Source organism: Cynoglossus semilaevis, unplaced genomic scaffold, assembly GCF_000523025.1.
Source record: "Cynoglossus semilaevis isolate Cse_v1.0 unplaced genomic scaffold, Cse_v1.0 scaffold1092, whole genome shotgun sequence".
Taxonomy (NCBI): Eukaryota; Metazoa; Chordata; class Actinopteri; order Pleuronectiformes; family Cynoglossidae; genus Cynoglossus; species Cynoglossus semilaevis.
In genome coordinates this window covers 210,722-229,973 of record NW_007585120.1, presented here as the reverse complement: position 1 = coordinate 229,973, position 19,252 = coordinate 210,722, and the positions used below count along the sequence as shown (strand labels likewise).

At 40.9% G+C, this 19,252-nt stretch overlaps 1 protein-coding gene across 2 annotated transcripts in view; it reads left to right on the top strand.

The window, feature by feature from the left end:
- Positions 1-19,252, top strand: part of LOC103398656 (oxysterol-binding protein 2-like) — a 52,776-nt gene that overhangs the window by 5,243 nt on the left and 28,281 nt on the right. For both annotated transcript variants that reach the window (XM_008337332.3, XM_008337333.3), the window contains exon 2: positions 10,743-10,951. In XM_008337332.3, the coding sequence (XP_008335554.1) occupies positions 10,743-10,951 (209 nt within the window). The remainder of the gene's footprint in view (positions 1-10,742; positions 10,952-19,252) is intronic.

The window sequence follows — 19,252 nt, the reverse complement described above, 5'->3', positions numbered from 1 at the left end:
GGCCCCCCCCCCCCCTATTTTGGGACGTCAGGAGCCGTCCCTTAAAGCGGACACTCATCTGATGGCTCCTGCTCTGTCTGTGCCTCTGGTGGGCCGAGAGCCAGCGGCACCCAAACCTCTGGGAATTTCGGGATCTCCAGTGATTGGCTGTGTGATTGAAACAGCACCTGCTAAAGTATCGCGTCCAGTGATTCCAGAGGTGGCGACGCTCACTCCCCCAGAGGTTCCTGAGGCTCTCACCTCCCCAATGGTTCCGTAGGAGATGGTGGCCACACCTCCCGTGGTTCTGGAGGTGACTGTGGCCACACCTCCCGTGGTTCTGGAGGTGACTGTGGCCACACCTTCGGTGGTTCCGGAGGAGACGGTGGTCACACCTACAGTGGTTCGTGAGGCGGCAGCGGTTACGCCTCCATTGGTTCAGGAGGCAGCAGCAATGACTTCTCCTAAGGTTCGGGAGTTGTCGACGATGGACATCCCTCCAGGCGTTCCGGTGGCAACGGTGGTCACACCTCTGGTGGCTCTGGAGGTGACAGTGGCCACACTCCCGGTGGTTCGGGAGACGACGGAGGTCACACCTCCAGTGGTTCGGGAGGTGGTGGCAGTCACGCCTTCAGTGGTCCGGGGGCGGCGACGACAGTGATTACTCCTCCAGTGGTTCCGAAGGTGCCTGAGGACGCCACGCCTCTGGGGGTGCCTGAGGCATTGCACCATCGGAAGTTTCTGTTTCTGTGGAGGATGTTCCTCAGCAGTTCTTGGTTCTGCTGGGGTAGACTCTGTGACTTTTGGCATGCCTTGGTCTAGGAGAGGGACTCCTTACCAAAGACAAGTTCCTTAGACCAAGGTACAAAAGAATCCAGGCCAAGTGTTAAGGTACTTGGGCCTGGATTTTTCTGGTGTTTCTGGAATAGGCCTCATTTTCAGTTCATGTACCTGAGAGATGTTTTTGTTTCTCAGAGTGTACTGGTTTCTGTTGTGTCCTGTCCCCATGTTTCCTGGTGTTTCTAGGTCTGTAGTTCTGTGTTGCACCCAACCCGGAGAGTTGGTGGTAGGCTTTTGGATGTGTGGAGGATGTCCATTGGGAGTAAAAGATCCAGACGTCTTTTGTGTTGTTACTTTGTCATCACATATGTTAGAATAAACTTAACAGGGGTACTGTCAGGTCTTACTGTTTCCTGTTCCTGCTGTCTGCTGTGTGGGGTAATCTGTGTTATCACACTCACCTGTGTCTCTGCAATTAGCCTCACTTGTGTCACCTGGTGCTCCTTGCATATATACCTCTCTCCCTCACTCTGGCCTTGTGGGATCATTGTGCTCTGTATTGCTCTGTCTGTGTTGTATCGAGCATTATGTGGTATCTGTTCCTAGTCTGTTCCTGGTTAAGTCTGTTCCTGTTCTCAGCTCTGCTCGGCTCTGCGTATGCTTCTGTCCTGGTTTTTTGAAGCTTGATCTTTGAAATAAACTACCTGCATCAGTCCTGAATTTAGGTCCTGCCTGCTTCCTGCCATGTCGCTGGCTCATCGTGACATCTTCAGGGTGTTTTTGACGCAAGTAATACAAGGTTTATGCAATTCTTAGTAGTGTGAATGTTAGTATGTCTAAAGCCAGTGTGACCTTGAGTCACACTGGCTTTAGACATACTAACATTCTTTTTCTGAGAATTAAATTAAATACCATCTTCTAGGTTGGAGTGTCAAATTTGCAGTAACACAAAGCAAAGGCATTTCTGCATGGTTTTATTATTTATCATGGGAGTTGAAGGTTCTGGGTCCAATAACAGTAATTAACCGTTTCTTTCAATAGTTGGTGCAGAAATTGTGGCCAAACCACTAAAAGTCCTCACATGTTTAGAAGTAATTTCCAAAGACAATGGCAAACTACGAAGAATGTCTGAATTTATTTAAGCTATTCATCCATACAGGATATTGTCATACAAGTGTAAACTGCCTGACCTGAGTTAGTTTTACCAATGGCAATAAAGATTTTCAGATACAAGGACATGACTTCATTTGTCATGTGCAATCACACAATAAATCTGTCAAGTTTCTCAGTATGGCATGATTGTACCTATGGACATTTTTTAAATGTTGTTACAGCTTGTCATTGAATTGTACCATATTCAGCAATATAAAGAATGCAGGGCCAAAATCTGAACCATGGAACACACTGTACTTATAATTAACAAGTGGATTTTAATACAATACAACACAATACAGTGCAAACAAATACAACAATAAATGTATCATACAACATAATAATTTTATAAAGTTAAAAGGGCAAGATGAAGCTGGATAGAAATAATGTCTAAGTAAATATCATTTGTAAATTAAGTCTAGTAAGTAAGGTTTTACCCAGAAAAATGTCACTTCTCATTCTAGACCTTAAGGTATCAGCGCTCTAAAGTCCTGGCCTCACCTCTCTGCTGCACTTTCTCAAGCAGCTTGAGTGTCTTTTGTTGTCAGCAAAGTGTTATTTGACACAGAGGTATACTAACCAAGGCTCTACTCCTGCCTGCACGTGTGGTGAAAGGAAAGAAGCCTGTTGCGTTGACCGTCTAGTCCAGGGGTGACAAACTAATTTTCAGTGGGGGCCGCATCAGCAATACAGTTCCCCTTGAAGGGACGGTTGTATTTGGAAGATTGTATAGATCACGGGTCCCCAACCCCTGATCGGCAGACCAGTACCAGTCTATAGGTCATTTGGTACCAGGAAAAAATTTACGTAATTTTTACTAATATACTTCAGTCAAGAAAATCTAGACATATTCATTTACTTCCTTTATTTAAAGATAGTCTGGTAATTAGTCTGTATTAAAGGGTGGTACTGTCTGACCAGTCCTTGGAACAAAAAGGGTCAGGGACCACTGGTATAGATGTGGCTACTTCATAACAGACACATTTTTCTGCAAATGATTATTTGATTTTTTATTAAAACTTTTAATTAATGGTTAAGAAACTCTGCTGCATGGACTTCACTAAATGCTCTTTAAGTTCCCATGGGCCACAGAAAATGACTTGGCGGGCCACATTTGGCTGCCGGGCCTTGAATTTGACACATATGGTCTAGTCCATTAGGTTGTAGTGACTGGTGTTCCTGAGGTAAAGGTAGCTTGATGACATTCAAGTACATCTGCAAAGCTGCATCTCTTCAACTGATGTCTCTATGGTGGACCATGTTCTTGACTGATTTTTATAAACATTTAATGTTGGTTTTTGTTGTAACTGTCTTCTTTTTCTTTCGGCTTTGTCCCTTTTTTCAGTGGTTGTCACAGCAAATCATTTCCATCTCTCCCTGTTCTCTGTATCTTCTACTCTGACTCCAACTATCTGCATGTCCTCCCTCACTGCATCCATATATCTCCTCTTTGGTCTTCCTCTCTTTCTCCTACCTGGTAGCTCCATCTCTAACATTCTTCTACCAATGTATCCACTGTCCCTCCTCTGCACATGTCCAAACCATCTCAATCTGGCTTCTCTAGCTTTTTCTCCAAACCTTCCTGTCTGTGTTGTCCCTCTAATGACCTCATTCCTGACCCTGTCCATTCTTGTCACTCCTAAAGAGAATCTTAGCATCTTTAACTCTGCCACCTCCAGCTCCTCCTCCTGTCTTCTGCCTATTGCTACTGTCTCTAAACCATACATCATGGCTGGTCTCACCACCATCCTGTAAACCTTTCACTTCACCTTAGCTGACACTCTTCTGTCACAGATCACTCCTGACACTTTTCTCCAGCTGTTCCATCCTGCCTGTACTCTATTCTTCACCTCTCTTCCACAGTCTCCGCTGCTCTGAACAGTTGATCCTAAGTACCTAAACTCCTGCACCTTCACCACCTCTGCTCCTTGTAGCCTCACTATTTCACTGTTCTGCCTTTCGTTTACACACATGTACTCTGTCTTGCTGCGACTGACCTTCATTCCTCTTCTTTCTAGTGCAAACCTCCACCTCTCTAGGTTCTCTTCTAGCTGCTGCCTACTCTCACTACAGATCACAATGTCATCTGCAAACATCATAGTCCATGGGGACTCCTGTCTGACCTCATCTGTCAATCTGTCCATCACCACAGCAAACAAGAAGGGGCTCAGGGCCGATCCTTGATGTAGTCCCACCTCCACTTTGAAGTCTTCTGTCCTCCCAACAGCGCACCTCACTACTGTTGTACTATTCTCATACATGTCCTGCACCAAACTAACATACTTCTCTGCCACTCCTGACTTCCTCATACAAAACCACAATTCCTCCCTTGGCACTTTGTCATATGCCTTTTCTAGATCTACAAATACACAATGCAGCTCCTTCTGACCTTCCCTGTACTTCTCCATCAACATCCTCAAGGCAAATATTGCATCTGTGGTACTCTTCCTAGGCATGAAACCATACTGTTGTTCACAAATCTCCACTTCCTGCCTCAACCTAGCTTCAACTACTCTTTCCTAAATCTTCATTGTATGGCTCATCAACTTTATCCCTCTGTAGTTGTTACAACTCTGTGCATCACCCTTCTTATGAATTGGCACCAGAACACTTTTTCTCCACTCATCAGGCATCTTGCCAGTCTCTAAAATTCTGTTAAACAAACCAGTCAGGAAATTTACTGCCACTTCTCCTAAACACTTCCATACTTCCACTGGTATGTCATCAGGACCAACTGACTTTCCACTCTTCATCCTCTTCAGGGCTTTTCTAACTTCATCCTTTCTAACCTGATCTACCTTCTTCCTACTAGTCTCTGGCTCCTCGTTTCTACTTTCCCTTTCATTTTCCTCATTTAACAACTCCTCAAAGTATTCCTTCCATCTTCTCAGCACACTTTCCTCACTTGTGATCACATTCCCCTCTCTGTCCTTAATCAACCTCACCTGCTGCACATCCTTCCCAGCTTGATTTCTCTGTCTCGCCAATCTATACAACTCCTTTTCTCCTTCCTTTGTTTCCAAACTCTCATACAACTCCTCATATGCCTTTTGTTTGGCCTTGGCCACTTCCCTCTTCACCTCCCTTGTCCTCTCTTTGTACTCCAGTCTGTTCTCTTCTGTTCTGTCACTGTCCCATCTCTTCTTCGCTAATCTCTTTCTCTGCACACTCTCCTGGATCTCCTCATTCCACCACCAGGTCTCTTTGTCCTCCTTTCTCTGCCCAGAGGACATACCTAGCACCTTCCTACCTGTCTCCCTCATCACTGCAGCTGTAGTCTCCCAATCATCTGGGAATATCTCAACACTACCCAGAACTGCCCTTACTTCCTTCCTGAAGTCTTCACAACATGTCTCTCCACTCTTGTACATCACCCTGTGTTCCTCTTTCTTTTGGAAATAGGTGTTTACCACAGCCATTTCCATTCTCTTTGCAAAATCTACCACTGCCTGTCCTTCTTAGTTTCTCTCCCTAACACCAAACCTACCTATCACTTCCTCATCTCCTCTGTTTCCTTCCTCTACATGGCCATTAAGGTCTGCTCCAATCACCTCTCTCTCTCCCGTAGGGATACTCTCTATCATCCAATCCAGCTCCTTCCAGAACTTCTCATTTTCTTCCAACTCACAGCCCACCTGTGGGGCATAACCACTGACAACATTTATCATCACTCCTTCTATTTCTACCTTCACACACATCAACCTGTCTGACTCTTGTTTCACCACATTTCTTACATATTCTTCCTTTAGGATCACCCCTACTTCAATTCTCTTCCCATCTGAACCATGATAAAACATTTTGTAGCCTCCTCCAGTGTTTCTAGCCTTACTGCCCTTCCACCTGGTCTCCTGCACACACAAAATGTCTACTCTTCTGGTTCTCTACTTTTCCCTGGAATTGTACCTACATTCAGAGTTCCAAACTTCAGGCCAACACTTCTTCCTCTTTTCTCTTTTTGTCCGAATCAATCATCCTCCTCTTCTTCTTTGTCTTCGACCAACAGTAGTCCAATTTCCATCAGTGCCCTGTAGGTCAACAGCACTGTTGGCGGTCGTTGTTAACCCAGGCTTCGACCGATCCGGTATGGAAATCGTTTTAGTGATTCGCATGTTTGATTTGGCTAAAAGTTTTACGCCGGATGCCCTTTCTGATGCAACCCTCACCATTTATCCCGGCTTGGGATCGGCACTATAGTAGCACTGGCTTGTGTACCATAGTGTAGCCTAGTGGCTGCTTTTTTCGCTTTTTTTACCTTTAATAAAAACTGTATTTTAAAATGTTTACAGTTTTTGTTGTAACTGTATTGTCTCAAAAATAAAAATGGCCTCACATGTGTTACAGCACTTTTGAGTTTATGTTGTACAACAATACAATAAACATTGTCCTGATGAACCAGTTATACTGGGGTGTTTGAGGTGAGTTTAGTTAGCTGTAGGGTTCACTTTTATTCCTGTAGTCAAGTTAGGCATTTGTCAATGAAGGCGCAGTTGTCTAGGTTGTAGCTGAAGCCAAAGGGGCAGTGCAGGACTTTAATCAATGCTCCCAGTCTGTGGGCAAACTGACACACTCAGCACCTAGGTCTGTTAAATTGTAATGAATTTTATTGAGGTTTGACTTTGCATTTGTTATTGATTAGAGGCAATGACACTGCAACTCTGTCTTCATTGTTGAGCTTTCATTTAGTTTGAGTCATCCAAAGTAGCTTGTTCTCGGAATTACATGAGACATTTCCTCTATCTGTCACTGAAATTCTCTGTTTAATTTACTATTTGAAATTTCCTTCCAGTTTTAAGACAGCCTTTCTCACTCCCCTCTCAGAATAAATGAGGCATGTTGCTGCTTGTAGAGATTACAGGGAATTAAAGCTTTGAGAGCAACTGGAGCTGGTATATTGGTAGCCTTGTCTTCCACAGTGGAGTAGATCTGTTGAGGTTTCCTCTTGGTCGCAGGAGAGCAATCAGATAGGATCAGTTTTAGGCACTCTATTGGGGTTTGACACTGTTGGTGACCCTCATTGAGTCGATGTGTCGTGTTATTGCTGGCAGTCTTATTTTCCGGGTAAGGGAAGAAGGTGCTGCACAGGGTGGTCAATCATCTGCACCGCCAATTAGCCAGTTGACTTTGAGCCAGAGCTGCAGGGAAAACTGAGCCTAAGCCCTTCTTTCTATTCTGGCACGTATCAGCAGAGGCGGGATGCTGCCATGTATGTTTTTGCGGCCTAAGTACTAATGGGCAGATGGAGAAAAAAGGGTGCGAAAAAGATGTGCACAGGGCCTCTTTTTATTCAGACATTCCATGACCTCTGAAGCAGCTCCAAATTTACTTTTTTCAGGGTGAGATGTCTGTTAGTGAAGGATCAGAAACCAACTAAGATCAAACACCTAAGACAAAAGAAAATTGTTCTGAGTATTTTCTTTTTGGAGAGTGAGACTCTGGAGAAGACCTGAAGTGCTCTTGACTAACTTCAGGAGTGAATGGGTTATAAATAAGAGGGCCTTCTCATTTATTAATTTCTGATTGACTGACTTCTGTACAGTATACAGTACTGTGTCACGAATCTGTATGTATTTTAAGGTTTTCTTATTTTGATTCACTTGCACAATTTTTTCACTGGCAATATTTTGACTACCCGAGTCTTTCCCAGGTCAACTAGTCCACTGCTAATACTGTCTAGTGTGTAATAATGTCTGCTCTTTGCCAGTGTGAGTGCGTGTGTCTGTGTTATTGACTTGTCTGTTGTTCTGTCATTACACGCTCCAGATCGGTGGATTTATGTTTTTTCAGGATGTGTGCACAGGGGACTGACAGGTAAAACACTGCAACTCTCTCTGCCTTGGTGCAACATACAGGATCCTCTCCCATGCCCTCAGCCTTCTTTCCCTCACTCAAGTTAGAACCTTTATCTTAGTCTTACCTCTTACCCCAAGCTTTTAGATCTTTTGTAATTTTCATGGCATCGTCCCCCTACAGGACTGATCAGTGTACGTTTTAGGGTAGTCTTCAGAAGCACGTTTGTTTTGTTGACCTACTTCTCACCAAGATTTTGCTGCTGTGCTCGGTGACTAGAAACTATGCTGTTCTGGATCTGACTGCCTGCTTGATGTCTTTGCATGTTCCTAGTGCAGCCTCATCTGCACAACTGATGTGTACCGTGCAGCAGCAGCAGCATGAAGTACACTGAAGTGTTGTTCTGGATTGGCATCATAACAATACTTGGCTTCAGCCAGTAGAACCGGGGAGAGGCAAGTCACTGTGGGGCTAAACAAGTACACTTCAAGGACTGAATAAAAAGGGTGTCGACCACCTTGTCAGTGTCAAATGAGTCTGGAGCTGTTGAAGTGCTTACTGCTGCTGTGGGACAGCTGCATGTGGCAGTGAGGGCTCTGAGGATGGATGAATGACTGGATGTTAGAACCCACCTACACACATGCACATCCACATGATTGCATGGCAGCATGTTTGAAAGCGGTTGATTTCATTGGTATGGAAATCAAGGACTGGCGATGTTTGTTCTGTCTGAAGCAACCACCGAACTGGAGCAGGTGTTATTGCTGATTAGATGCTGCCCTGTGGTTTGAGAGTGTTAATCAGCAAAATCCTCCTGTCTGTAGCTGGACTGAAAACCTGCCTACATTCAGCTCTATGAGAAACACAAGAGAACATCCTTACCCCGCAGCTCAGCTTTTATAACTGACAGAAACGACCGACGACAGGCTTTTTACCATTAACTGTAAATTCTTTCTGTTGAATTCACAAGTTAAATCTGGAAATATTAAATACGCAGCAGTGCTGTTCAAAGTCACACAATATTATGATTTGTGATTAAAGAAAGACCATAGTTGGTCAAACTAAGACCCAGTTGTTCTATTTTAGGTCATGACTCCTGGTTTCTACAGAGTGAAATTGTCTAAGCAAAGTATTTATCTGTGCAACAAGGACAAGTTTCTCTCCAAACAAACTACGCTTATTAAGTTAGGTAAATGTAAGGTTGTTGCTTTGTATACACATTGGCATACCTCTGTTTTCATTAGTGGTCTTCAAAAAGTTTGTATTGTCCCAAGCTTTAGAAGTCTCAGCTTTGGAAGGATGTAGGCCACTAAGGAGTCACTAAATGAGTCAGTGAAAGAGTCATCCATCTGTACAGATGTATAAAAAGTCTGCCATTGATTTGCAGACATTTATAAGAGCTGAAAAGAAAAACTGGTACAAAGGGGGCAGTAGAGAGCACTGGCTCATGTCAAAACACTCATGTAAAGCTTGTCTAACTGCTCGGTGAAGTTATTGTTTCAGCACAGTTTTCCAGGTTGATTCAGATGTCGTCGTAGTGGAAGCAGAGCTCATAGACCATGTATGAGATATGGACAGAGCTATTTTTGTGGACAACTGTGGCAGGATGCAGTATTGCATGTGGTTGACAGCTTTGACTGTCTCTGACTGTTAATCTGCCTGCTGTTGACACATGTTTTATCTCTATATTTTTCAGATGTGACGAATAATTAGCAAAACTGCCTGTTTATATGATAAGATGTAAAACTAAATTCCTTCTGTGTTCTCATACAGTTAAACTACCAAAACTTATTCATTGTTGGATTGCTTGTAATAATATTTTGAGCATATAAAGATGCAAAAGGCACTGTCATGACATCTAAACAAAAGGAAATTTACCTATAATATAGCAATTTATTTAATTGTTGTATTTTAATTCCATGTCCTTGTATGTCATTGTATTGGTCTATTCTAAGAGAAGTGCAAAAGCATGTTTTTTTATTTACAGAATGTAATAGTACTTGATTTTATCCATACATTGGTTAAGAGGTACATGTTAGATGCAGCACTGTGTGTCTCTTCTCTTGGTTCTGATCTCCTGCTGCTTTGGCTCTATTTCCTCTCCTCTCGTTCTATCTGCCACCTCTCACACTCTGTCCTCTCTTTGTTCAGGCCGTTATGCATTGTTTAGTTTTGTTCACTACGAGACGCTGGGATCAGACAATGCCCTTGTTATCTGGACTTGTGTGGCCCACAGAATTTGCAACAGTTGGTCTTAGTAGAGAGAATACAGAATACCCAGAGTTCTTCGCGCCCACAGCAGGGCAGACAGGTCCCACTGAGTGAATTACCAGTATAATCTACCCTGTTTGTTTTGCTTGCACTGAATAGGATTTATGAATGAGGCAGAAGTGGTGTTTTACAAAACTGAAACTTTCTCAGACACCCACAATTTCGTATTTTAGAACTGTTTGTTTAATGCTTTTGTTTAATTGTTAATGAAATGTATGATGCATCATTGTGCAAACATTTCAAATTTGGATGTACAGTTTGAATTGTTACAAACCAACCTTCCAGAAAAGGTAGTATGCTTCATAAAATGCAAAGTTAAAATCTGTGCTAAATGTGTTTGAAAAGAATTATATTTAGCACTGTGTCACAATGAAGTTCAATTTTTTAATACATTTTAATTATCTAGTAATTGAAGCATGCCTTTTTGCAGTTTTGCCATGGAATGTTAACCCTGTCACCCTGTATAAAAACCTTAGCTATTCTGTTTGGCTTTCGCTGATTCTCCTCCTAATGATGAGCCAGAGGTTTAATATAGTACACAGATCTGAAGATTGGTCAGTTACTAAACCATAGGTTTTAGTTTGTTGCATTTTAAGAAAATAAGTTATCTGGAAGTTTGGTTTGTATACTGTGGAATACTATAATATTCCTAGGTTAATATGATAATCATTAACTGCTTTTAATGTTCCAAATTGCCAGATGTTGATGAGTCTTCCTTCTTTTCTCTCTCTCTCTCTTTTGTTTTGTCTGTTTTTCTCCATGTTTTGTTATAGGACGCAGGCAGAGATGGCCCACACATGTCGTGGAACAATAAACTTGGCTACAGCCCACATTGACACAGAGGATGCCTGCAACATTGTCCTGAGCAGCGGGGGTCGCACCTACCACCTGAAGGCGAGCACAGAAGTGGAGCGGCAGAGATGGGTCACGGCGCTGGAGTTGGCCAAAGCTAAAGCCATTCGAATGATGAATGACCAGTCAGGTAGGAACCAGACTAGTCAAATATCTGCTGCATTTAACTTCCCTTCACCCTGTGATTCACATTGCCTCCTGGTGTTTTACAGTCTTCTGTTTTAATGATATCCACATGCCTGTGTAAGCCAGGAGAGGGCAGCGCTGCCTGGTCCTTATAGAGCATGCTAATAGTTCAGTGAGAACTTAACTTCCATTCGTCCTTCTCCTGACAACAGAATACTTTTCCTTTCCAAGAGAGGACTTATGGTTGTGTGGTTATACAAGGTGATGCTGGTCAAAGGCTGTGGGAAAGGCCAGGGAGAAATGTTTTCTTCACTTTTCACTCTGGCATGGTCCCAAAGGCTTGCTGCCCCACTAGTTTGCAGAGTCTGCAGAGACTGGGCAGGCTATATATTCCACTGGCCTCCATTTAAAAGTGAGATCACTAAATATAGACACAGAGAAAGTAAATGGTTTTGCTTTGTCTTTTCCAGTAATCAGAAAAGAAATAAGTGAGAATGTTTTGGCTGGTTATTATAATTTTCTACTCCCGATAGTACTGAATGTGGTATATCTCTCTGGACAATAGAAGGAAAAATTATAAATGGTAAATTAAGATATCTTTGGTCTTAGGGTTTGAGTTGGTATCTATACAGTAAGTCATGGTTAGGGCTTTAACTGTACAAATAGATAACACTCAAACCCAGAATTCTAACTCAAGGTTGTCGGTGGTTGGGTGCTCATTTTAAGGAGGCGTTGTACTGTATATTTTATCTTGTAATACAAGAGCTTCAATAGCCAGAGTCGATTTAGGGTAATATTAGGAAAGGAAGTGATGTTTTTCCGCACTGTTTTGAAGCCACTGACAAATTAAAACATTATTATGTAAATTATTTAATTGTGTAAAATTACATCTAGCTGAGGAAAATGTATGCATGCCTTTAAAACAAGGCATTTGGAGCATTTAATTAATTCAATTAGGTTTATTTACAAAGCAGTAAGGCAAACAATGCATCAAGGACAGGCTCTACATTCATTTATTCTACTATCTGCTATGTCCCAGTGGAACAAAGAGCTTTTAACATTAAACTGTGGGCACGTCACATGAATCAATAGCTTGGAGTTTGTACAAGGTACAACATTCAACAACATTAGTACAACAATCTTACATTTCACTTGCTTTCAATACATAATAAACAAGATCCTATTTTTGGTATAATTTCACCACATCACTAAAAATAAGTTCCACTGATTTATCTCTTAAGTCTTTATTTGTTTTTATCTACAGTGCACAGTAGTTTACGGGGGCTTTAAACTGTATGAACTAAAACATTCAGTAGGTGGCAGTATTTTCTCTCACATCAACATAACCTTTTAGTCGGTCTTTTCTAGGCCTATCCGGTAGAACTGGAACGGGACAATAAAAGGCAATTGAGTCATTTCACAGTGGCAGTTGAAAAAGTGAGCGTAATATATATATATTTTTGCTTACAACAACAAAACAAAACATAAGCACAATTTAGAATTTTACTGGAAAACATTAAGCCTGGGATGGTTGGTAAGAAATTTGAGCAAAGATTCAGGAATTTGAACTTTATTGAGCTCTGATCAGGAATATAACGCAGAGGAAGACAGACAGAGTTACTACACGGTTGTGTAGCTTAAATACCCAAACACCAGTTTACGGCTCAAACCTCATACAGTACTTTTAATCAGTAGTGTTCAGGCATTTACGTTAAGAGGCATGCTTTGAATACAATAAAAAACTAAAAGCTTTTGCTTTTTGCTTTTAATGAAATAACTCATCCCATACAATGAAAAAGGTAATCCTCTGTCCATGGTTCTGAAATCATACAGTTACTGAGCAGGATTAGAGAGTAAAAATTAAGATTGGCTCCTAAAAACGCTTCATTTACCCTTCTTTCCACCTTTCCCTTCTTTTCCTATCACTTGGTTCAGGCTGTCTTTGCATTTTTTTTCTCCCCACGGTGTCTTTGCTTTCTGCCGCTCACCCTTCCTCCCTCCCTTTCTCCCTCACATGCACTCTCTCTCTCTCTCTCTCTCTCTCTCAGTCTCTCTTCTTGGCTTCCTATCACTTTCTTTCTGGTCCTCTCAAACCCTCCCTCTCTCTCTTTCTCTATCCCTGCTCTCTGTTGGTGTGTCGTCCCTCTCTCCTCCGGAGCCTTTTGCTTCAAATGTTATCATTGCCCTGTATTGTCTGTGGAAAATAGGAGCAGGTTAAAGGAGAATCATGTTGTAAGTACATGGATTCTTATCTCAGTTGTTTTGTGCGCAGGAGTGTGTGTGTGTGTGTGTGTGTGTGTGTGTGTGTGTGTGTTTGTGTGCGCGTGTGAGTGTGAGTGAGTGTGAGTGTGAGTGTGAGTGAGTGTGTTAGCTTGCACGCACATTGTTGCACATGCAGGTTGATGTTGAGTATTTATGTTGTTATGTTGTTGTTTCCTGGCTGCTGTTTTGCGATATGGACTCTGTTTGAACAAAATGGTTAGAAAGATTTTGAAACATTGAAAGATTTTTAGTATTCACAAAAAGAAACAATGGTTATAGAGTGTGGTTCTTACTGTTACTTATTTTATATACAATGCATCTGTAGACAGTGATTGTATCTTCCAGTACATGGGCCTAAACTAATTGTGTAGGAAGAACATGCTCCATGTTTGTGTCCTTTGAGGTTATGCAGTTTGCATGTTGTGATTTAAATATATTTATATATATAATGTTTTTGTCCTTATACAGGACCAATAATTTCAAATTTTATACTTGCTCTTCCTGTATTACATCATGCCCTGTACATTATTTTTGAAGGGCAGATGTTCTGCAGTGTTGTGGTCTAAACTCATTATGTCATGAATTGACATATGTCAGGCCAAGGCTTCTCCTCACTGACACTGCAGAAGCAGCAGTCGATCGTGTGGAACAGCTGACTATCTCTGACAGCTCAGCAGGACGGATCAGAGTTAAAGTCGCCTTGAGGGAGATCATCAACACACATTTTTGTGACCCTTATTCACAGAAATTAATGTTCATTATTGCAGTGAACAGTGTCCCTGATGCATTGAATACAATTGTGTCTCAGTGAAGTCTTTGACCTAGATGATCCATAACTGAATGTCCCAGCGCATCATGTTGCCAACACATTGATGTTGGAGTCACATCTCAGCTTCTCTTTCTTCCCTATTCTGACCTGGATTGTCTGATTGTGTCTTTATTTCTATTAGAACTGTAGCAACTGTTAAACCATCTCCCCTGAGCTCTCTCTCTGATTTATCACATTATTTCACTTGATATTTTCCCCTCTACATATTTTGGAAAGTAATGTTGCTATCTGTAATTATAATAGGTATTTCTGGACCATGGCTGGTTCTAGTGGACCCTTTTATACATACGTTTATATATGTTTTGGTGTGCATACAGTTAACTGTCAAAACCTGAATTAATCATGACACACACAGTCACACACATATTTTCTGCTTAATCAGCATTGAGATGAAATAGAAAATTTGAGACTGCTGATAAAGCCACCCCATTAGAAATATAAATTAACTGCACTTTGTGCCTGGCCCTGGTCTTGGACAATAGTGGTTCATTATCCAGGCTCACTTTTTCCTTTTTCCACATTTTTCATCTGCCATGGGGGATTCTTGGTTATGACACCACTTGTTACAGTGTGAAGCGGCTCTGCATTTTACACATTCCATCTTATGGTTGTTCCTTTTCAGTTAGTCAGGAACATTTGTCTCCTAGAACTACCTTCTCACACATCAGTATTTTTACAAAGCCACTTGCTGTAGGGGAGAATCATTTTGCCTACAGTATATAATTAAAGGTGTTTGATGTTTCATGATTCTGTGTATGCTATGAGAAAGAAATACCAAACGTATATTTGCTTTGTAATCCTGATCATCATTTCTAGCAGTAAACAGTATAATACATTGACAACTCCAATGTGTGATAGACAATGATGTGTTTAACTTTGTGGGCTTTGTTAAAAAAAATAGAATATAAAGAACTTAAGTGTTTTCAAATTTTTTTTTTTTAGAAGAATTGTTTTAATTTGAAAACTAATTTGTTTAGTACACTGATCAGGCATATATCATTTAATTTATGCTGATGATGAAAATGTCTGACCTGCTACTGCGCTGTTCTATACTGTACTACTGTGCAGTTACTGTAGTAGTCTTAGTCTGGAAAGAACTAAAAACAAGCTAAATTCAAACTAAGGCTGTCAAAATGAACCGTATTAATCATGGATTGGCAGCGTTGTTAATTCAAACTCTAGAAAACAGCTTACCACGTCACTGTGGTTATTCTTGTGTCTTTCTGCAGTTGTATAATCTCTATCACAGGGCAGTAACAAAGTTTCTCACATAATGTGGTTTGTTTTTGCATATAACATTCGTGTAGCTAATAAAATAATGTGATCAAACCATGTGAATACAAGAAAAAGCAGTCGATTAGTAGAGATTCGTAATTAGTAGAGATTCACTGAAAAAGGTTGGTAATGAGTTGTCCTAGCACATTCAGACTTTTATCTGTACTCTTTAACCTCTTTGTTTCAGGTCAGATAACGACTTTGGTGATTTCTTGCGATTGTGTTGTTTCTCTCTAATGAAATCGTGTTCTTCTTTGAACTGTGCAGTGTGACTGCTTTTAATGAGTTCATTGAATGAATGTTCAGGCAGTGGGTTGTGTTTTTAGTTCTTTATCCCAGTGCTATGAAACAATTTGTTTTATCTCTGCCAATTACTGCATGTGTGATGCATCCACTGTCCATTTGAAGAGGAATCAAAGATACAAAAAAAAAACACTGAAATGCTCCTTGAACATGATACAATTATAGATAGTTATAATAATATTAGTTTATATCACACAACATCTACACAAGATTGTATTTGTGGAATTCGATCATAAATACAGTAAAAGAAAGAACCATTTGTGTGATTTTACAAACTATATTAAAGGAGGGAAATATGAAGGTCAAGTGTGAAATTAATTCACGATTCATTTGTTCAAGTTCCATTGCCTCTGTGGAAATACATGGGGCTTCAAGACATTGTGATTTAATAAAATTCCAACAATCTGTCTTTGTCAGCACCTTTTAACATCACTTCCACTTCAACGCACGGGAGAAAGGACGGGAGTAAGAAGGCAAAAATAATCTCTCTGTGATATTGGAAAACACTGCTTCAGTCACTAGGGAGCTTATTGTACAGTTGTTTTAATTTACACTGCAAACTTGGTCTGTTTGTTCCATGCCTCCACCTACACAAGTAATTATTGTTGGATTATGAAAAAAGTCCTGTCCCAGCCTGTGTCTTTATTAAAGCATTAATTCTGATGAACTGTATGTTAAGAAAAACACACTCTGATTGCAAAGAACATCTTCTGTGAAGCCTTCACAGTTGAACTTCTGACTTACAAATATTCTGCATTTCTAATCTAAAGAGAGAGGGAGAGAGAGAGAGAGAGAGAGAGAGATGGACAGAGGCAGAGAGACAGACAGTGTTTTTTCTAAACAAAAACATAAATATTTATTTCCTAATAAATCAAACAAATCAAAATCCAGTCCTCATTCTAAATAACATGTGTTTGGCTGTCCTTTCTTATTGCTGCATTGTCCTCCAGTGCAGGTGTAACATGGCTTCAGGTTGCCAAGGTGACCTTGACGTACACAACAGTGTAGTGTGTACGCTGACAGTGTGGATGAAGCGATAACCACTTCCATCACTCACTCTTACAACAGCATGAGGGGTGCTCTACTGCCACCGTGACTTTTCTGCGGGAGGTCGGATTTGTTTCTGATCTGTCATTGGCTTGTGACAGAGTCTGATAGAGATGAATCCAGACATAAACAAAAGAGGAGAGGGAAGATGTCCCCTTCTATTTCTTAATACACATTTTCTAACCTGTTTTGTCAACAATCCATTGCCTTTATATATCCTCAGCATTACATCTCAGTTTATTATGACCAGCTTCTCCAAGATGACTCTGGAGTGAAAAGGTACAGTTAGGAACTATAACTACAAGGTCTCAGTTGTTAGGACAACTACTGGCTACTGAGTCCTTTCTTCTCTCTGCTGCACTCACTCACCCACTGACCTCCTCCCTCTCCATTCTGCACTGCACTGAGAGAAGCATGTGGAGCAGAATTGTAAATGTACCCTGTTCAGTTAATGTGGCTTCAGCATGCATGGGTGTGGTTTGCTGGCAATGCAAGCAAAGGAGAGGAATTACATGAAGGTTGCACCTGCATTGTATGTGTATGTCCTGTAAATATGCGTGTGAGTGACTATGCATGGCTGAGTTTGCCCGCTGCAGTACACTGATCAGTAAAATTAGTATGGCACTGGTGGGATAAGGTCATGTTGATTAAGCCTTTTCTATATGAATGTTGGGAAATGTTAGTTAAAAACGTAATTGTTGATCAATACTCTGTGATAAGACACACAACACAGTTGAATGTAAACCAAAATACTTCACTATAGTTTACAGCTGGTGTCACTTGTGTTGATTTAGTCATTTATTAGGATTTTGCACCAGGGCTTTTTATATCACATGTCACTAAATGCATCCCCAACGTTTTTTTAAAGAAAATCTATATATACAAAAATCCTGAATATAAATACATAAATCCTGAATATATATACAAAAAGTCTGAATACAGTATATATAAAAAAAATATGAAGCGTATTTGACCACACTACCTTTATCGGGGCGGAGCTACGCCTGCTACCACTGCGGGCAAGGCGAGGCAAGCAGCTTCGATATAAACGTCATATAGACTTCATATTTATATATATATATATATATTCAGGATTTTTGTATATATATTCAACCTTTAATATATATATTCAGACTTTTTGTATATATATTCAAACTTTTTGTATATATATTCAGACTTTTTGTATATATATATTCAAAGATTAATTTCCTGTCATAATATGTATATATAAAACAACTTTATAAGTATAAAAAGTTAATATTTTTGTCTATTTTTTTGTCTTTGCTAAATCAACCACGATTTAATAGTGAAAGATTCTTGCTGTGTGAGGTGTCTTCAGGCAAGGAGTGGAAGCAGCCGGTAGATGGTCGATTTGTTTTAATAACAAACATCAAACAAAACAGGTCCAACAATAAAGCAAAATAAACAACTGGAGAAGTATTCAAGGAAATCTCGTACAACAGTAGTTAATACGCAAATCCTGTCAAGAATAACTTCTGACTTCTCAAGACTTTTCAAGAATAACTTCTAAAGTATCGTTAGTTGTTTATGCTTATATACCTGTATGGGGGGAGTGGTTTTCGATATCCCGGGTGTGTGTTTAAATCTTGTAGGCCAATGGAAGAGAGAGGCTAGGCCTCTTGTGGCCAATCATATTATTGTTCTTGTTATCATGTGATGCCTGCAGTCGCCACTATGTGGCACTCTTGTTCCATGATTCAGCAGTGTTGGAAGAACCTTTTGTTGCTCAGTGGGGGGTTATCACAAGGGAGGTAGACGGAGCCATAAAGTCCAGTCAACCACAGGTGGTCATGTAAATCAAAAGGAATGGATGGCTTCGGGGTTCCCTGTGAGAAGGTAGATTGGGAGATCTCCCATTGTTGTGTGAAGATCTCCCATTGTTCCCAGGGGGTAGAGGTGTTTTAGAAAGTTGGTGTGAAGAGAATTTGGGGAAATTCTCTTTGAATGTGTGGGGCTATGTGACTGTGTGTGCTCGGGAAAGCATTTTGGTGTCTTAGCAGCTTCCTGCTGCAGACCCAACCAAATGTGAAAACCACTGAAATCTAACAATTCCCCCGTCTGATCATAAATCAAACATTAATGATCATCACTTGCATTGATCGTATAGTGGTTTGTACATTTTTAAATCATCCTTGATTGTACAGTGCTTTTGTAAACATGTTCCATATTCACAGGCAGGGGCGAAACCCTGTGGGAGAAATTCCCCTGCTGCCCTGATGACCCGACAGCGGCACTTGCTCTACAAGCTGTGAATATGGCAACCTTCAGTTGTTAGTATTTTCTCCTTTATCATCCAGTTCATTCTTTCCATCTGCCCGGAGGGTTGTGGATGGTGTTGCAAACGCTGGCAGTAGTCCGCACACCTAGCATGGGTGTTTCGCAAGATGGAGTCGTCCAACATCATCATCATCATCATCATCATTAGGATAGTTGTCACACGTTTAGTGCATCTGGCAGGAGTTGGTCTCTTCTCATATCCTGTTGTCTCCTTCTGTTTTTGTCTGTAACAAACAGAAGAGAAACACGGCAGTACACATTCTTCCACAAACATTTGCATTTTTGTTTGTA